At 40.7% G+C, this 20,748-nt stretch overlaps 2 protein-coding genes across 5 annotated transcripts in view; one reads left to right on the forward strand and one right to left on the reverse strand.

The window, feature by feature from the left end:
• zmynd12 (zinc finger, MYND-type containing 12) overlaps nucleotides 1-6,120 on the forward strand; it is a 7,332-nt gene extending 1,212 nt beyond the window's left edge. Inside the window, exons 2-9 of one of the 4 annotated variants that reach the window (XM_032520685.1) lie at nucleotides 991-1,025; nucleotides 1,259-1,388; nucleotides 2,807-2,978; nucleotides 3,101-3,270; nucleotides 3,551-3,673; nucleotides 3,773-3,863; nucleotides 4,418-4,563; nucleotides 5,850-6,083. In XM_032520685.1, coding sequence (XP_032376576.1) covers nucleotides 991-1,025; nucleotides 1,259-1,388; nucleotides 2,807-2,978; nucleotides 3,101-3,270; nucleotides 3,551-3,673; nucleotides 3,773-3,863; nucleotides 4,418-4,563; nucleotides 5,850-5,981 — 999 coding nt within the window. In that variant the 3' untranslated portion in view covers nucleotides 5,982-6,083. Of the gene's footprint in view, nucleotides 1-990; nucleotides 1,026-1,258; nucleotides 1,389-2,806; nucleotides 2,979-3,100; nucleotides 3,271-3,550; nucleotides 3,674-3,772; nucleotides 3,864-4,417; nucleotides 4,564-5,849 lie in introns of all 4 variants that reach the window. The other 3 variants (XM_032520684.1, XM_032520687.1, XM_032520686.1) reach the window with 3 other exon arrangements.
• A 1,622-nt stretch (nucleotides 6,121-7,742) lies between these two features.
• Nucleotides 7,743-20,748, reverse strand: part of rimkla (ribosomal modification protein rimK-like family member A) — a 17,518-nt gene continuing 4,512 nt past the window's right edge. Inside the window, exons 2-5 of the mRNA XM_032520683.1 lie at nucleotides 17,333-17,563; nucleotides 14,242-14,328; nucleotides 12,885-13,088; nucleotides 7,743-11,753 (exon numbers count right to left, since the gene is read on the reverse strand). Coding sequence (XP_032376574.1) covers nucleotides 11,233-11,753; nucleotides 12,885-13,088; nucleotides 14,242-14,328; nucleotides 17,333-17,563 — 1,043 coding nt within the window. The 3' untranslated portion in view covers nucleotides 7,743-11,232. The remainder of the gene's footprint in view (nucleotides 11,754-12,884; nucleotides 13,089-14,241; nucleotides 14,329-17,332; nucleotides 17,564-20,748) is intronic.

A 20,748-nucleotide genomic window follows, 5' to 3' on the forward strand; every position in this document is an offset into this window, starting at 1 on the left:
AGAGAGAGAGAGAGAGAGAGAGAGAGAGAGAGAGAGAGAGAGAGAGAGACCTACTTTAAAACAAGGGATAGAGGGTTTGTATTAGAATTGAAGCAAGTACAGTATTACAATGAGTACAGTATATCTCAACTTTCAAATCCAGTTAAGAGATGACTTAGCTCTTGTTTTTTTGTCAGAGCAACATCATGATTTATGTCTTTGTAACAGGTTACTTTGGCTTAAAATAAGTCTGTAAAGCTCACAGTGTTAGGAGTAAAATGGTTTATTGGATGCCGTAATGAGCCATATATATTATCAGGCTGCTGGCTTACTAGTATCCAGACTAATGTTTATGGGGACTGTTTATCATTAGACAGATAAAAGGTATTATTTAAATAAAAAAAGCTCAGCAGAGACAAGAAAGTATAGTGGCCCTGAGTGGGAACTGAGAAGGATCCTTGATTTGTGTGTCAGTGCTACTGTTGATGTGACGTGGCCAGATCACTGCCTGCTCGCTGCTTCTGTCTCAAGCCCAGAAACACAAATACGCTGGTGTGAACACACATCATAGTAGAAAAAAATGCAAGGAAAACCAAGACCGTTTCCACAAGTGTGCAGGAAAGAAGAGCCATATGAACAAAATTACAGACCATTTATGTAATGGCATACAATTTAGCATGCCCTCTGTGTACTCCTGACATTTTTTAAATGGGATAGAGGTTCTGCTTTGGACATTTTTGCACTTTAATTCAAACCAACTGATATATACTTGCATAGAAACATTTCAGTGTTGATTGTACTTGTTACTGTGTCTTTAGATTTGAAGTTAGTCTGAGCCACACTTTTAAACCATTTTTACTGAGACTGCTATTTTACACTTAGAACGATACACGTTGCAGCTCAGTTGTTCAGATTATAGCAGGGGAAACAGGTTTGATTCCTTAGTAAACAGCCACATTGTGCCCAGAGAATGCAAAAATGTCATATTCATAATTTTTTTTTAACACAAAGCCAGGAGGACTCTCCGGATCCATGGTGGCTGCCTGGTGAGAAAGAATCTGAGGCCACTGAGCCCCTTGAGGCAAATATGGGATGTGTGATATTGGGTTATATAAATAAAATTGAATTGCCTTGAGGGAGGGAGTTGGTTTGGGAAAATATAATTGACCTAAAGTTGCTGTCTTTTAAAATATATATATATATATATATATATATATATATATATATATATATATATATATATATATATATATATATATATATATATATTGTTCCTCAGTGATGAAGAGCACCAGCAGGCTGACTGGGTGGGGATCCATGAGAGGATCTGTCAGTTGCTTGTTCCCATTCGCACCCCAACACTCTATAGTCTCCAGCAGGATGGCCACATTGAAATGCAGCTTAAAAAGGTGAAGATGTATGTGATGCAATCGGATTACATGCACACACAGACATCCTGTTTTGAGTATGAGTCTTGTTTACTTTTCTTACTGACAAGAATGCTAAGAATAACATGGATTCTGTATATCTCTAGGCTATTTTAAATTTTCTTCTTGGAAGTGTGTGCTATCCAAACCTGGAGAACACAACGAACCTGTCTAACAACAACAAAAACAGCATAGATTCTTACAAATTCTCACGTAGACCATGTTATCATCAGGAAACAGTAATGGTGAATCAATAGAAATTAAACAGCAAAAACACACAGTAAAAATATTGTGAAAAACATTTAGAGTAGATGGTAGAGGTGTGCAAAAATTGATTCACATTCATGAGTTTAAGCTCTACCGATTCAAAATCGATTCATAGAATTCCCTAAAAGTGACTTAAATATATATATATATATATATATTTTTTTTCTCTCTTTTTTTTTAATGTAATGGCGTGTATACTATCACATGGGGAAAGTAACTACATCTACATACTGTGAATCGTTTTTTTTAATTGCGAATCGTTTTTGAATCAAATTGATTTTGAATCAATTTGTGAGCCTAAAAATCCATATTGAACCATGACATTTTCTGAATCGTGCACCCCTAGTAGATTAAGTTGGCGAGACAATGAGGCTGATATTTTAGTTGAGGAGGAGAAAGAGAAAGGAGATTCATTAGTACAGTCTCAGTTCTTACTCTTCAGTCTTTTATTTCAACAGGAGTTTGTCATGTGCTGTGACTGACATAACTGCAGGGAGCTCAAGGAGAAACAGCTGAGAAAGTTATTTTGCTCTAAGCGATGTCACGCATGTTTTAGGCTACAATATTTGTTGTTACATACAGCAAACATTGGCTCACTATCCGCCTGTCCCCAGAACACACAGTCTCTGTAGACAGCCCGGGGTCTACAAACGGCAACAAATACAAACTGTGCCCACCTGCACCACAAAGCATACACAAACAGTATTCCAGCCAATAACATACAAGAAGGATTTGGGGGTGGGGGGGTGGGGTTAGTGTGTGGAAGCACAGAAGGGAGGGGGAGGGGACGGGATGAGGAGGAGGTTTTGTCAATGTCAACAAGAAGTAACGTCACCTAAAATCGCTTAGAACACCTTTTAAAGTTGAAGATAAAGATTGTCTTCGGAAATGTATTATATTTTTATGAAATTTATTTTTAAGGTTCCTTTTTGGTTCTTGGTCTGGTTGTCATTTTCAAAGCAAGTTTAGGAATTCATGTCCGGATGTTACTACAGTGATATTCAAGCTAATATTGTCAGTGAATAAGAGTGGTTTACTCCAGTGAATTGGTATGTGATATTCCTGGAAGCAGAGCCCGATGAACTAATTCAAACGTAACCTAACATGAACTTTGGTTTTGGTTCCCTTCTTAGGCGGAACTTATTGAAATTTGCCGGTTGGTGGCTCAGAGCAAGCTGTTTGAGGGGAAACACGAGGAGGCTCTGCCTGCCGCCCAGTTCTGCCTGCGCTGCTCCATAGACCTCCATGGCCCCACTACTGTCCACATGGTTCCTGCCTACCTGCTGCTGGCTGAGGCTAACATGGGTGAGGAAGGAGCACAAAATGGTTTCCTTAGCTCAAATTGTCTCCTTTCTCCTTCTTATGTATTTTAGTGCATGATTGTGTTTGTATAAATATGATTTTGTGTGTGTATTTGTACTTTCCAGGTTTGGGTAATTTAGCCCGGGTGACAGAGCTCCTGTCCCAGGCAGAGTGGGCGGTGTTGAAGAGCCCAGAATGTGGTCACGCAGTCCGCCACCGGCTGCACCGGAGCCTTGGCCGCCTCCACACAGCGACTGGAAACCTGGAAGCAGCACTGCTTAACTTTGCAGATGATGTCTGTGTCATAAGTATCACAGTTACCATAAACGGCTTCAGTACATGACGTTTTTTCAACTGTTCAATAACTTTATTGATATTGAGAGAATCAATGTGAAGCCACACTTTACACACCATAGGAACTTGTCTCACTGCTTGTAATTAGATGTTTATGATGTACATTTGTCAGGATGTACAATGTTTTGTACCTCTTTTGTTGTGTGCACCCACCAACATTGAAACCTCCCCCCACTATATATGAATACACCTTGTAAAAAAAAATGTCCCTGTTTTTTCAGATATACTTTGCCAGTGAGGAGTATGGTCTGGATAGCACAGTTACCTGTGGTGGCTACTTTCTCATGGCTGATGTGTTTACCAAGCAGGGCAAGATGCCCATTGCTCGTTCCTTGTACTCTCAGGTAAAAAACAAAAACAGATGTAATTATAAAGAGGCAATGTGGCCAAATCTGTTTTTGTTCGTGTGTTTCATGGTTTATATTCTATTGCTCAAATTGTAGGTGGAAAGTACTTGGCACTGCCATCTGACCAAACTCTTCAAGACCCACGTCCAAAATGTCCAAAATCCTGACATGTTGGAGTCCTCTTATGGTGCGTCCTGTTATTAAATACACACATGCAAATGTAATATGAAAAAAACATTACATTATGTCTATCAATCCTTCACTACATCACCAATTCATCATTAGCTCTACTTCCTTAACAGCTTCATTGGCATATCACAAAAAAAAATAAGGTCAACAATATCTATATTTAGCTGAGCCTTTTTACCGTGCAATCCGAAAGCTAAACCCCCGATTTACACTAGCATGCTTAGGGCAGACTAGAGGCCAGTGCTGACACATCTCTGGCTGTGCAGTATCCACACCACTACTCCCAACCCTCTAGCAGCTGCTGCCCTACAGAAGATGCTAAGCCTGTTAGCTGCAATGCAATTTCCCAGGCTCCCTGGGACGTTTACCAGGGAAAAGTGTGTGTGTGGAAGGATACTTACACAAACTAAACAGAATATGTAGATAGACCTGAATTCACTATTAAAAGCATTAAATGAATTAGTTGTTTGCATTTCAAGTGTATTTATGCCCATGGTAATATACTGTAAAAGCTAAAGGACATCTTTGTCTTTATCCATGACTTTCAATTAGATAAAGCCCAGCTGGTTGAAGTGGACAAGATGTTAAAAACCATGTTGGAGTTTGAGCAAAATGACTCCAGAAAAGACCCAACTCGGGTTGCACTGATAGCCCACTGCCTGGCAATGTTGTGGTTCCTGGGAGGAGACTCCCTAAAGGTGAGTCACCCAATGAGGGGTCCAGGCATTAAAGGTTCAGTTCGACACAGTGATGTATAGTTTCCCCTTATATGTCCTACTTTGTAGGGCCGTCTCAAAAAGGGATTATCTCTAATTGGTAAAGTCATGAAGATGAAGTGGTAATTAGAGGGGGTTGATTTGTCTCAACATTCTGACTTCCACCTTGATTTCCAGTCTCTCTCTAATGTAATTGGCTGCTATTTGTCGGTGTGAATTGCACCTCTTTAGATGTGGGATGAATGATCTCTGGCTTATTAGGCAGGCTTAGAGAATGAGGCAGCAATGCCGTGATTGTGGCCATACCACTGACTGTACAGGACGTTCGATACCAGCATGGTGACTGCCACAGACTCAAAACCTCGTCGGGGGTCTAAGTTCAGTGGGTCTTAGCCATACAATCTTATCCAATCTTTAATCTATACTTGCCTAAGTGCAAGTAGTCTCAATTTAGCAAACCTATAAATAGACACAACACCAAACCGTTAATGTGTTTGATGTGTTTTGGAAGTCATGTTATTATCTGGTGGTTTGGTGGGTTGTTACGGCTGGAAGAAATACAATAGGAGTTTTCTTTTAACTTCCTTAACAGCTACACAGTTCCAAAAATACTGGGATTAAATTGCTGAACATATCAAGTTCTTTATCTTCTTTTAATGGTGCACTTTCTCTAAGGTCAACATGTTAAATCACAATGGTCTTAGGGACCAAGCAGAGCCAAAATAATACCATTTACCAGCACAGTTACCTCCTGCTGTTAATTGTATAAGGAATAAGGACCAGGGTTCACCCTGCCAGGAAGTTAACTAACTAGAGGGCTGTTTATTAAAAAGTATTTTTGATCTCCACAGTAAAATTCAGTGTATTCAGAGTTTCAAGTCTGCTCACACTTTGTGCCACCGAGCCCAAGTTATACTGTTCAGTCCAACTGTCTAGTTCCCCCTATATTTGTAAACTATTAAGTTGAAAAAATACTAGGCTGCACAGGAACCTGGGTATTCACTGAGTGACCTGTCGGTGGATACAGCACTAAACACACATACACAATGCATATTCCCAGCCGTTTACAAATCTGCAGGAATTTCATAGATGCCACTGCAAACCCCAATGAATTCCACATTGGCTTGGCATGTTTTTATCTAGGCATGCATGGTTTAAGCCGAACAGGTTGCAATCCAATTTTCAGTGATATTATTATATAACTGTTTTATTCTCCCCAGAGAGTCTAACAGCTGCAGCTGCTGTGTTTGTTTCCGTTTGTGTGCCAGGCACTTGGATTTGGCAGCACTGCCCTGCAGGCCAGCCAGCTGATACCAAACCATGACCTGACAGAGCCCATCCAGGGCCTGCTGCAGCTGGTGCAGAATCTGCCAACAGAATCACATCCTGGTTCTGACTAGTCACCATACCTGCCCTGACGATTCCTTAACTTAGAGATCAGCTCCATCAAAACATCTGTTTAGCCCTACACTGATTCACCCTTGTAAATGTAGAAACAGCTGAATCGGTAACAAATAAAAAGTTTAAGAGTACAGTGCCGATGATGTCATTGAGGGTTTATCCAGATGTTGTGAATTGTTATTGTGAGCAGATAATGAAAAGATATTTGCTTGATTAAAGCAGTACAAGGGAGAGACCTTTTCATTGGTTTTTGATAATGACTCAAATTTATTTCAATCTAAAAAAAAGGGGGGGGGGGGGGGGAGTATAAATTTACATCATTTTGCACATTATTGAATTACATGATTTGGGGATCCATTTTGTAACACTGTCGGAATGATACATAACAAAATAATGTTGATTGCATTTGGTAAAACCATTTTTTACGCAATGTCTTTGCTTACCTCGTACCTAGCAGTCCAGAACCTCATTACCAATTCACCATATGCAGATATAATGAAAGACATTAAGTGTCTATATATGATCAACAGCGCATGAACATTGCATTTTCCTTCTGCAAATCAAAGCATATTGTAAACCTTTAAGCAAACCTCAGGTTTGTTTTAAAACACACTGACATAAAATGAACCTAACGACGGGGAAATCCTTCATATATACAATTCTGTAACATTTATTACATCAAAAGAATCACTTTTAAAATCATCTCACTACTAGTGTTACTAGTACTGAATTATAAAACAAAACGTTAGTTTTTTGGCATTCAGATTCATTTTTACGTGTCAAGAGGCAGCAAAACATGGAAACATTTTAAATTTCCATATATTCCCTTTTTAATTTTTGAGCCAAATGTACATTAGCAGCAGTTTGGAATTAAATAGTAACCTTGTGCTCTGTTGTGTTGTTGTACACAGTGACTAGTCCAGAGGTCCCTACATGTTTGTTCCAGGCTGTCCAAGCACCAAGCAGGCCAATGCACTTCCGATCATTTCATGATTTACATACGTTTGTCTTCCTTCCTTGTGTCACTAGCATGCAGCGCCCGTTTCTTTCAGTAGCATCCATGCCTTGTATCCTCTTTCATGGCCACTGATCTATAAATACCAAGCAGAAAGAAACCCACCTGAACTGGGATCTTGACACAACTATGACCTGTAAAGCATTGCTCCCAGAGGAAACCAGACAATGAAAAGGCATTGTGGAAGTTGCTGGGTCACAGTAAAATGAACCTGAAATGGGTAGCTGTGCTCTGTGTGCATATGGCTGATGTGTAAAGTACAGATTTAAAAAGCAGGGCTGTAAGAGAGATATGAACATTTCACTCTTTCTTATGGCTGGCTTGTTAATTTCTTGAGGATATGTAACCTTTGATTGACACTTAACATACACAATGTTGAATGACACAGGCTTCAATAAAAAGACGAGGACAACAACTGGAGATAGTTCACTCATATAAGCTTTTATGTTTGGATGTGACTTATTGATGATGAAGCCCACCGGCCCTTGCATGTCAGGTGAGTGGACATCAGCGGATTTCACAGTTTGTTTGTCAGAGACTTTCATTATTTAGATACCGGTCAACATTAAAGTAGTGTAAATGGTGTTATTCTCTCAGCAGAGCCACTGTGATCACTTGGCAGCAGACATAAAATAAAAGCTGCCGTTCCTGTTGTCTGCAGGGTTTAGATTTGGCACCCCTCAAGCAGGCCCCTGTTAGATTCCGGGCAGTTAGTAAATTCTGCCCACAAAAAAGGAAAATAAAATCAAGCTTCACAGCGGTTTCACTTTATTGAGACAATATTAGTGCGCAAACCACTTTTTTCTTTAAAAAAATAGCATAAATTAAGGAAGAAAACAAGGAACAATATAAAACAAGCAAGGAAAAAAAGTGCATGTTAACCATGGTATACACCACATTGTCTTATACTGTAGTTTACAACCTTTTTTTCATTGTGTTTCATTTCATTGTTTATCTTTTTGTCTGCCTGTAGGTATGTGTAATGTTTTTGACATGTCTCTAGGCTAGGATGGGTGTATCGTGCCATTGGGTGTCAGGGGTGAGATCCAGGCTGCTTCCCTGAGTTGTCTTCAACAGAAAGGGTTATTAGTCTAAAAACCATGACGTCTCTACGTAGAACTACTTAGGGTTTACAATTGTGCTTTTGATCAGAGCTGTAAATTATACTTAAAAGGGGGACTTTCAGTATTTCTCAAGGTGGACCCTATTTTCCCATGCATTTCTGTCCAAGTGACTATTCTTTGGTCCAGTATTGAGTGAGAATACTGTAACCTGCATCCGCTAACCGGGCTGCAATGTGAGTCTATAGTGCAAATGCGCACCGTCAATTTCTGTCCACTGAAAGTGCTGTTTTTGTCATCGACAGGCACAGATTGGTATTCAAAGTGTCTGACTACATTATGGGAAGATGAAAAAGCTGCCCTTATCCTGCCCTGCTTTCGTGTGTAACTTACTGATGCCAGGTCAACACAGTAACCTTAGCTAATAGCATTAGCTTACCTCCACTCAGTCTGCAGCTCAACACTCTTGGAACAGCATTTTTCTTGTGCTTTGGTATAGGATTTCATCTCCTCTTTGGCTGCCAGTAGTCATCCACGCTCAAAATGGTCACTGCAGACCAGATGGTCTGCAAGGCGCAGTGTATGGACCGCACTGTTAGGATTCCTTTGAAGCTGTAGCAAAACTAGCCTCAACTTCAGCCTGTCCGTATCCAAAGTTAACATCTATAAAAAGCTGTGCAAAGTGTAGCTCGACATTTCTTTGGCAAACTTTCAAAAATGCGCAATTGAAAATCTGTTAGATAACACAAAGCTATGCTGTCTGTATTCCAAAACAACAAACTCCCCAGAACTCCTCTCTCCTCACTCACGTTCCACACAATAAACATCCATGGGTCCTACAAGTCACCTTTTGAGATTTCAGAATGAAACTTCCCCATCTTTCCATTATCAGTCAGACACATATAATGTCAGTGACAAAAACGGAACTTTCAGTGGACGAAAACTGACGGTGCGCATTTGCCCTATAGGGTTACATTGCAGCCCGGATTGCGGCTGCCGGTTACAGCATTCTTGCTCGATACTAGACCAATTTTAAACATTTTTGTTCACATTAGTCACTTGGACACGAATACATGGGGAAATAGGGTCAAGCTTGGAAAATACCGAGAATCCCCTTTAATGAATGGCATTTATCCTAGCATCCCCTACCTCTATGTTACTTCAGAAGGCATACAGGAGGTAAATGTACAAGAACAAAAAACGCAAGCAATACGCTCTTGGCCACTAAAATCCCTGGATTTTTGTTTTCCTTTCTTTTTTTAAGAAAGAAAAAAGTGACATTCTGTTCAAAGAGACTGCAAAAAAATAGTTCCCATTTTTTATTTGTACATCATGCCAACATATGTTGTGTGTAGGATCCTTCATTTCACGTTATCAAAAAACAAGGTGAAAACAACAAAAGTATAATCTACAAATCATATGACTGAGAAAACACATCTAACCAAATCCATAAATGTTAGCACCAAACTTTAGTTTACCTTTCAATATTGCAGGTCTGTACAAACAAATTGGTCTACAATAGCTTATGAAAAATGTCAATGTTGGCAGTTATGTCAGCCGTTCCAGTTTCATTAGCTGTATACTAGTATGCACTGAAGTTAATTTGCTACCTATATATTTACAAAAACAGCTAAAAAAATAAAAAGGAATAAAAATAATACACAACTACCTTTTTAGCTCTTAGACATAAAGGGAAGGAACACCTGGTATATCAGGGGCCATTTGATAACCACAAGGATCCTGGCTGATATGTTCTGTATGTTTGAATATGTCATCCTGTGGCAGTGAGAAGTCACTGTTTTGAGGTATATTTTGTTCGCAGGTGTAGACGCAGCTTTCACACTCTCATGTTTCCTAAATATGTTATCTGAGCGAGAGAGAGAAAAAATAATGCATTGGTTTATCATAAAGTGCTAGACATTATGAATTTTAAAATGCAGCAGACTGCTGCTGCTGGTAAGGCTAACCAAACAAGCTGTCTAGGAATATAAAATCCAAAATTGAGTCATGGCACTTAAGTCATTTTCATATTCCAGGTTTTGACTCTCAAACAGAACTGCTATTTGTTATTTCCACTACCTTGCACATGTTAGGGCAGGTTTTTTTCTTACGTTTACATTAGCTGCTTCATTCACAGTAAACAGAGAATATATTAAAGGACACCGTGTTAGCACCAAGGATAATTTTCTGGTGCTGTGGGTTTGTAATCTGAGTTGATAATTTTCCTTTTTAAGCATGAAAGGAAAATGGTTCTGACAGCACAGCGTCAGCCTCTTATTCACTCAATGAAGCAGCTAGCTTGTGTCTTGTAGCTCCGGCTACATTGTGGTATTATTGGGATTTTATGGATTGTATTTAGAGAAGAGTTAAAACATTGCGTATACATTATGTTGTAGTTGGATTTACATATCATGTAGTGAATTCATGTCTCCTTATGAATAGCAGTAAATTTGACATGAAATTTCTCCATCTCCAGTTGCTGCTGGTCCCCATCCTGTTCTGTGTCCTTGACAGGAGCACTATGTTGCTACATTGGATCTGTCAGTATAATGTGCCAAGCATAAGAATGTATTCCTCTCCCAAAAAGTTTATCACTTTAAAAAAACATTTAATTTCACCTCCAATTCCCCAAACCTTACTTCGGTATCATAAGGAAACCCCTTTTTATGACAACATGCTGTAGATTCTCCTTTAAATAATATGGTATAGTAAGGATACAAATATGGCAGGTGTTTGCCTTTATGGGAATCCCACACCCTCCCCACAAAGCAGTCACCTTCCCCCTCAATATTTTGCAGACTTGAACCTAGGAGAGGCCAAATAGGCAGTTTTTGTATGCACTCTTGCCAGCATGCTGCAGTGTGAGCTAAGTTTGGATAGTGGGGTTTGCAGTTTGGGAGTAGAGGTGCAAAGCGAGGAGAGTCAGGGGAGCAGCCTCAGATCTTTGTTATTTTTGAAGGGAGTTAGTAGGAGAAGGCTCATGTTTTGGCATTTGTATTTCTGTGGTTGTGCCTGTATGTGTGTTCGGTTTTTCTCTGCTCTTCCGATGTTTTCATATTTTTGGATCAATATGTGTTTTTAAAAGGAACTTCTGTTGCCATGCGTACAGATGTGTATATGCGTGTTTTCAATATGTCTTGGTGGTGTTTGTGTGTGCATGAAGCTGCTTGAATCTTACTCAGTCAATAGTTTGATCTCATTGGCGAGAAGGGTGTTGAAGTTGTAGGCTGGATCGGGGAGGTCTGGGAGATCGGGCAGGGTGGGGGCTGTGGACTGGCAGGGCGAGGACTGGGAGGGCTCAGCCAGCTCCGGGTCACTCTCGCTGGAAGTGGATCCCATGCTCATGTTGCAGACAGCCTCGGGCAGTGAGCCACCGCCAGTGGGAACAGGGCACACCTCAGGCTCACTGCTGGTCTCACTGGTGCTCGACACGACGGACAGCAGGGACATCTTACGAGTGAGGCGGCTGGGGAGCAGCGAGAGGGCGTAGTCGGCAACAATACCTGCCACATCCATGCCACAGACCTGGTCGAAGGCGATGAAGCCCACATTGGCATTGGCCTCGCAGACCACAAATGAGCCATCATTGAGCTGCAGAAGGTCAATGCCACACACATCCATGCCGAGGATGTTCGACACTTCGATGGCCAGCTGCTTTCCCTGCTCACTCAGTGGGCACATCATACCTACACCACCTAACAATCCAGAGACAGAAACATCAAACTAGTTAACTTCACCATCAAGATAAAAAATAATCTATTATGACTCAAGAGCAGTCTTAAAAAACGTGATTGATTTCAGAAACATTTTAAAAGAATTCTGCTATTTTAAATATTTAATAACATCGAATCACATATCACATCAGATATTGTCAGTGCAAGTGTCAACATGATCTGTTTCATAAATGCAGAATAATCGGATGACTGGTGTCCTAAATATGTCGCAGCGCATTACAGCCTCAACTAGACCAAAACGGCTCATGCTCTGACATTGAAAATCAGTCCCATCAGCTGGAATGTTGTGTTGCTTCATGTCTCCAGGGCAGATTCAGGACAAGCTTGTTGATTTGGCACTGTTTCTCAAAAGTGGTTTATATAGCAGATGGAGCAATGAACCATATGACCTATTGACCTATATGAACCTATGACCATTAAATATTGTCCTCAATACAGTAATGATTAGAGCAACCTTGTGACACTTTAAATGTGGCACACAGGTCTTTGTTAATAATTAATGGCTGTCTATTTCCATATCTGCAAACTCAGAACGGCTGAAAAAGGTGACACCTCTTTACTCAGTGGCACCAAAACCGTGTTGCTATTTGGCCCGGTAGATAATGGTTGTTAAGGCACCGGTGCCGTATTAGCATTCACATTGAACTAACATTGCGTTGTATCCGTATCACCAAATATGTTTTACTGTGAAGAAGAATACAAATGGCAAATTGTACACCCCCCCTTTGGATCTACACGATTCACGTGGATGCCATTTTCCCCATTAAAAACAGCGATTTTCACAGAAAAGAAACTAGTCTGCAAGTATCTATTACGTTTAAATGTTTTAAAAAAAACTTTAAGCAAGATCCTGTATGGTTTAAATAATCAGTACATTCAAAATAAAAATATATGTATTTTATATATCTATGATAAGAGACTACTCTTAAAACTTGCAACAAAAAAAGACCTGTTCCCGTGTAGCAGAGCTGGCATTGGTGGTAACTGTAATGAGGGTAAGGGAGAGCGGACAGTAATGTAATATGTGTGTGTGACAGTGCTCAATAGTTTAGTAATTCAATGTGTCATCGTTACTCTTGGGCGTCTGCCTACCCAAGGAGCAGTTGCTCTGCATGCGACCATCAGTGGAGCAGCGTAGCATTGAGCCGATGAAACGACCGCCCACCAGGACCACCCGAACATCACGGCCATGCGACTCCTTGACATACTCCTGAAACAGGTAGGGGGTATCGTGACGGATCAAGTGGCACAGGTCTGTCAGATGGTGTTTGTCCCGTGCCAGGAACACAGCCTTGCCTGGGAAAGGGAAGGAGATATAAGATGAAGGAAGAAGGGAAAGATAAGCTTGATTTCAGGCAGTCAGGATAATGTAGACCTGTTTATATTAACATGCTTGGAAGGTCTGACATTTGGGTGATATTATAGTTGGTATTATAGTTGAGGTGGGATAACTTCCTCAAGAAGCTCTTTCTGCTGACCAAGTCTAATGTCAGTTCCCGTTTCTTATATAATGGATGGCACACTCCTCTTAGCAGCCACAGAATTGCTTCTCACAGAGGATAGAAAATGCCTGTTTTAATTAGCACCACTTGGCTCTGTCTCCTGGTTGTCAAGCCCTGATCCAGCACCAGGAACAATCTTGTGATTGCTATGTGTGTGTACATTGTGTGTAAGTGGCAATCCAAACAAGATGACAAGGCAATCCTTTTTTAACATCATGAAGAAGTCAAGGTGGACAGTGGCATGCACACTTTAAAAAAATGGTATAATGGTCCTATGACTCCCAACAACTGGCCAGGAAGAGCACATGTAATTTAAATTTGGGATCTAGTATTGACTTATTAATACCAATGATTCTTAAGACTTTGAAACAGTACTTTATGTATGTTTACAGGCCTTTATATTTGCTCAGCAGAAGAAAGGCAAGCTGGACTTTAGCAAATGACAATGGTCAGCCACAGAGGGAAATAAAGACGTGGAACTCCATAAAAAGAGTCAAGTTAGTAGGTGACCAACGGCTGCTTTCCCTAACAATGCACTGTGATGGCAGCCTGGGCCAGGGTACATTGTTATTCCTTGGCGAGGCAGTCTAGTGTCAATAACTATGAATAGGAAAAGGCTAATGGGTCGGCAGACACTGGGGCTTATCTCCAACATTAATGGTTAGGCTCAAACCTTCCACACAAGCCCCCTGTGAATTCATGCAAAATGAGGGAACTAGGGTCAGTTTATTCGAAACAAAAATGATGAACCTAGCAGCCATGCTGCAAACATTACAAGCTTCTGTTTCGTTGCAGCACCACCCTAATCATTTAACACTCTGACAATGAATTTCATGTAAGGGTGAACTGAGCTGCCATTAGGGACCTGCCCTGCAGCATACAGAATTCTGAGGCGTGGCATAGTGAATAGAGCTGGTGTCAGGAAGAAAATAGACTGATGGTCTTACCTCTGTGGCCACGTGAATTTTTCACCACTACAGGGTAGCCCAGTGGCTCCGCTTCGTCAATCATCTTACGGAAGTTGTCATGCCCTCCTGGGAAATGACCATGCATACACACAAACACACAAACAAAAAAACATACAAACACACACACGCACAAAATATATATTAAAAAATCGTCCTTATGTTGATAGCACACACATTTTTTGCCACTGAACATGGTGGGGGGAGGGAATGTAGCCTGTTGCTATGGCAACAGAAGTGACTCAAAACAACAAGGCTGTAGGAGTATAGTCCTGAGCGGATACCTCTTTTGCTGCTTGATTCATGATAATGGAACAGAGCAGTCACTGAGAGATGCATTAATGTGAAGCAGCTGACCATATCTGACGTTGACTCAGAATGGCAGCAGAAGCAACAGATGTGCTTCAGCTTTCTCTGCTTTTGGCTTAAGAAATGATTGAAAAATGTGTAAAGAAATATTGAAAAATGTAGGTTAATAACTTCTTTGTTTTTTCATCCCTACTACCATCTTTGTTTGCCTGTTTGGTCTTGTCTGGTATTTGGTCAAGGAAACAGATGTGCATAAACCCGTCACACGGCTTTTTCCAGATGCGCTGGTTCACATGTGTTTTCAGTGAAAGAGAGAAAGTAGGAGGAGGGGACAGCAAATATGGGCTCAACCACGTCATAAGCTGCTGAGGTGGAGGGCAGGAGTAAGGCAATGGTATCTTTTATTTTGAAAAATCATGAGGGGGGCATGGGGTGGGGCCTTGGTGTTACATAAGCTCTCCAGCCGCTCGGCATGCATCGCCTGGCCTACTGTGCAGAGACAAATGGAATGTAGGCCAAACACCCCCTCTTTCTTTCTTTCTCTGTCTGTATCCTTCTCTGTCTGCTCTCACAAACCCCACAGCACTGTCAATTTTTAGAAAACAGAAAGAAATGTGTGGTGTTGCTGGTCAGCCTTTGTTTCGTCTCATAACCATCAAACTACAAACAAATAAAACAACAGCCTGGCTTGCGTTGTGAGGGCCGCATCCCCACATATCTTGCCTTTAGAAACAATAAGTTAAAATCAGTGGTGTTAGAGAAATTGTGAAAATGATAAACAAAGTTAAGTTGACAGCTATAAGGATTTGACCAGGTATATAAATGTGATTTCCTTTCTGTTGTTTGAGTAATTGCAGTGTAGTAGTGACTGTCTGACTGAGTTTATTAATCTGTTACAGAGACACAAGTGGACTAAATCCTGTGAAGCTACTAATGTGAGTGAAATGACAAAAAACAACATTGTTGACACAGCAATACTTGTTTATGCTAATGAGAACTGTAGCGTATGCAGTTATACGCCCTTTTAATTTGTGTATACATACTTAGAGACACTATTTACTATTTTGTTTTACATAATCTATAGCTTGTGCAAACTTGTTTTAATTTAATTTGACTAAAATGGAAAAAGTAATATCACTGACCTAAACTGTCCATAAACTTTTTAGACAACACAAATCACGATGGGGGGGGGTCTGTGTTTATTTGTTTGTGGATTTTTGTATAACACTTTTATGTATAATTTGTTGAAGGGATTCACAGTCTGCATTCTGCACTAGGGTTGCACGATTATGGCCAAAATTACAATCACGATTATTTTGATCAAAATTGAGATCACAATTAATTATCACGATTATTTGTTGATTTTAACTAAAACAAATTTAATTTGTCACAGTCTATTTATAACTGCTTTCACATCAATATTGTGCTACATTCCTCTTAATGTCTGTATCGTCACTGCGCTGCGCTCACACGCTATTACTCAACGGACTGAAGTTAGTTGCATTCAATAACTTCTTCTGTTTTTTTCGCCGTGGCGGCCGCGATAGCAGGGTTACCAGCGGAAACACTGGTAAAAAATACAGGCTTGTCTCTCATGCTTAACAATATACAGCTGTGTAAATAACAAATAAAACTGTGGAGATATGTCAGAAGTGTGGACCGCTGTTGTGTCTCTCCGTGTTGCTGGGAGTCGTGTGTGAGTGAATGAGGGCGTGGCTGCACAAAGAGTGAGAGGAAAGATCCAAACACAGGCACGGCTTTACAGAAGAAATGGGTCATGTAACGCAAAATTAAACCATATCGATATAACATCATTGCTTCGTTTGTGGAGAGGCAACGGATGCGAGGACGTTAGATGCACCGGTGCGACCTAGGAAAAATGTTAGTCGCACCCTAGGGCCTTGTGAGCTAACAGACACTAACTAGCACCGACTTGTCTGAAAAACAATACAGACGAGACAAAATGTTGCGTTTACTGGTAAACCTTGTGACCGAGGTATAACTCTGGGACATAACCAGACAGTGGTTTACGGAGCGGTAGATGGGAATTTGCGGAATGGCGCATTTAAAATATCTCTTGATTACGCAAATTTTACCGTGGGAAGCCAAAATCGTGATCGTGATTAAAATTTGATTAATTGTGCAGCCCTAGTCTGCACTGAACCCCAAGAGGCCTAGCTAAGGTAAAATGCACTGTAGATTCTGTACTTGTTGTCCACACACTGGGAGGTAGATTAGTATTAAAATTCTAAATAAAGCCAGTTATATCTAGGGCTGGGCAATATGTCGATATTATATCAATATTGTGATCTGAGACTAGATATCGTAGATAGATTTTGGACATCTTATTATCGTGATATAAGTGTTATCTTTGACTGGTTTTAAAGTACAGTAAAGTGATGTACTTTTTCTGAACTTACCAGACTGTTGTAGCTGTTCTATAATGTGCCTTTTCCCCACATACACATTGTGTCCACATTACTGATGATTATTTATCTAAAATCTAAGTGTGAAGATATTTTGGTGAAGCACCAATTGTCAACCCTAGAATATCGCCACAATATCAATATCGAGGTATTTGGTCAAGAATATCGTAATATCTGATTTTCTCCCTATCGCCCAGCCCTAGTTATATCACACATTCATCAACTGACTTGCTGATTATGGTGGCAAAGAAGCACACTGCTTCAGACATCTTAGTTAAAACAACACAGTGCCACCACTACATACCAACACTGTGAAAAAGATAAACCTCAAGATTTACCGTAAGAGAAGGTGTCAGGAAGAGGCACCCCATGGCCTGCCAGCTCCTGAAAGGTCCAGAACTTGTTGACACAGTTGAGTATGGCCTGGGGACGGTTGATTAGCCGACAGCCCATCTTCTCCAGGTGGCGCAGCACAGTGATGTCACTATCTGACTGCACCCAGGGTGTGGGCACTCGTACCACCACCACCTGTGGATAAGATGTCACCAATTCCTGCTCCACTCGTAGCCCTGGAGAGTGAGGGGAAGATTGAAGAAGAGAGGATGGAAAGAAGGCGACAAATTTGTTTGTTAGCCTGTGGGTGGGTATACAAATTAGAAAAAACACTGGACCTGAACCTCATAATTTAGTAAATTCTTCAGAGCAATCAATACAATTCGGAGCCGCTACAGAAAGAACATACTCATATCCACTCTGTTTCTGGCACTCATGGAACCAAAACCATTAGCCAACACCTGGCTTGTCTTCCCTATTTGCCACATTGAAAAACAAAGTGTCATTGTTTACATAACTACCAGTAAATGCTTAAAGCTATATTCACTGGAACAGGAAAAATTGTGAAAGTGGTTGGTGACATTTAAAATCCACCATCATCTTCTGGTGGAAAAATGAACTTCTCTTGTGTGGACATTGCCCCAGTCGTCACCACACAGCTCTGACTGAGAGTTGGCCAGGTTACAGGACCAGGCAGAGGCAGCCAGCTCCAAGGCTGGTGATGTTAAGTCATGAATTTGGAACCGGCCTTGCCAGCTGGTACGACATTTACATACTGCTCATATTTATATACAGTACTCCCCTGCATAGCAGCCAGCTCTTCTGCCTTTTGGGCCAATTTTGTCTTCTTCTTTGACTGAAAAGGGAATATCCTGATGTACTGACACTATACACTATATTGTCTCAATGTAGGGCAGTGGGGGACAGATGTCTGAAAAAAGGGTCTTGAATTTAAACACATGTCAGGGCTATCAGACTATTATTCAAAACCCTGGTGTTTTGTTTGATTGAAAGTCAAAATGACATTGGTTTTCAACGTCTCAACCTAACACCACTTGGGTAAAATCAAAGGCTAACTGAACACATCTGAATAGGTCATTGATTCAACACTGCATGTATAAGCCATGGAAAACTTGGCAAAGAGAAGCTTGGATAGTATGATGGTAGGAATAAAAGTATCCACTAACTTTTCTACAAGGCTACAAATCTGGCAAATTTCAACATTCACTAGCCATCTCTAGTCTCTATCAACAGATATTTGGATCTGCAGAATAGAAAAAGATTTTAACAGAATATTGGCTTGATTATTTCCAAACACAGATGGCAAATTCAGTAGCCATAGCCTGAGATTTTGCAGCATTTCACTGGTGACTGGTGTTACTTTGTCACCCTGGATGAGAAGAGGAAACAGACAGACTGTGAGATTTTCCAACAGGCGATGCGACCCAACAGCTCATCTGGGAAGAACAAATTGGGTGACAGGAAAACCTGTGCGTTTCTGTGGGGAATGCACATATATATGTATGGGATAGAGGGGAGGTGACACATATGTCACTGGCATAACGTTCCGCCTGTACTGTGACCTGAATTTCAGCCATTTTAGAAACTGCAGGCTCACAATAGTGACAGGGAACGCAATTGGTTGAGATCATCAGAGGTCACCAGAAGCTTGACGGTTGCTGCATACTTATAAGAAGAGACAACCAGTGATGTGCCAGCAGATGAACTGTGCATCAAGCTGGCACATCAATGGCTGTCTTTTACATAGTGTATCATGCATAGACTATGGGTGGGGCCAACACTTGTTTTTAGTGTTGCCTGTGCAGAAACAGGTTGAGGAGGGAACAAGAGAAAGGTAGCAGGCAAAAAAAGGTCAGGGATGTCTTGTAGCCTTAAGAGAGGAAGGGAGGGAGGGGCAAATAGAGGCGCATGAAAAAAGGAGTATGAAGCCATGAAAAGACTGCCACCCCTCCCTTTTCTTCTACTTCTCACAATTTTAGTATAGAAGCAGGATAATTTACTGTTTCTCCAGCCACACTGCTCTGATTGTGCATCTATTGATAGCACCGAGAGTGGTATTACAGTGGGAAGTGTCAGGGGATGGGGTCTCATGGTTTTTGACAGTATTCACTGTTCATGGTGCTCGTCTCCATCTCCAGGGTAACCACACAGAGACCAATGAGGCAGCCAGATGAATCAGTCCTATTCATTTCTGCAAGTGTTCGTGTGCACTGCACTGTACGGCATGTGACTACTGAAAAAACCTTCAGAAACCCGCCTGACCGTTTCGGTATATAACCAAGGCAACATGTGTTTTTTGTGTGAAAATGTACATGTAGCGTGGGTGTGACCTGTTTATAGTTACAACTCATGGGATTTGTCTTACCTATTTGACAGACTTTTGTTTTTGTGGTTCAAAGGATTGTATATGTGCGTCCCATTTTCAATCTGCCTGACAAAGCTAACGCGCATTACAAGCATTCTATGCATACCGCTGCAACGTCACAAAGCAGGCGATGCCGACAAATGCTGTGCCAATGCTTGGCTGGTGGTTCCTGCCAGCTCTGAATGCAGTCTCCCTCTGGGTATCCTGTCTAAACTATCCTGATGGGGCAGCAGGTTCACTAACTCAGGTACACCTGACATATCATGAGAAAACAAAATATCTGGCTAAATAGCATGTACACAAACACATTATACTGTCTGCCACTGATGAATGTTCAAAAAATCTGGTTTAGGGCAAAGAAGCATTGCAATATTACTGTGTACTATATTTCACATATTTAGCATGGTTATATGATGGTGCTTTAATAAGATAAGATGACACCCAATTATATTATCTAAATTGATAACGGACTAAAAAGCATTGTCATTTATGTAAAAATTTGAGAGCTTGTGATAACTTCCAGCCTATTCCTACTACAGTTTAAATAGCGATACAACACCTTTCTGCATCAGAAAATATAAAGTTGGAAGGTTTAGAGTCCAATAATCATATAGCAGAGCAGACACCATTCCATTTGACTACTGCAATGATGCAAATTATAAAGCTAGTTCTTATTTGCAGTATGACCAATGACCATAAAAAGAAAGGCTAAACATAATGATCTGTTATCCTAGGAATAATGGTTTCAGGTACAACAATACCAGTCACAATGATTTTTCAGGATGTCAATGTTGCTGTTGCTGAAGAAAAAGCAAGTACTGTGAGCCTCTTTGTCAATACCAATAAAATGCAAATGCTCCTGGCAGTATGTGAGAACTTGCAAATAAGATTATTTAACACAAGTGGTTTTCTGTTGGGGATGTGCAATTAAGTCACAGGCCCAAAAACTCACTCTTATTATATTAAAATTAAACATATATATTTGCTAAGCATTTATGAAACTAGTGTAGTGTGTGTGTGTGGGGGGGGGTGGGG

This window comes from Etheostoma spectabile, chromosome 7 (assembly GCF_008692095.1).
Source record: "Etheostoma spectabile isolate EspeVRDwgs_2016 chromosome 7, UIUC_Espe_1.0, whole genome shotgun sequence".
Classification (NCBI taxonomy): domain Eukaryota; kingdom Metazoa; phylum Chordata; class Actinopteri; order Perciformes; family Percidae; genus Etheostoma; species Etheostoma spectabile.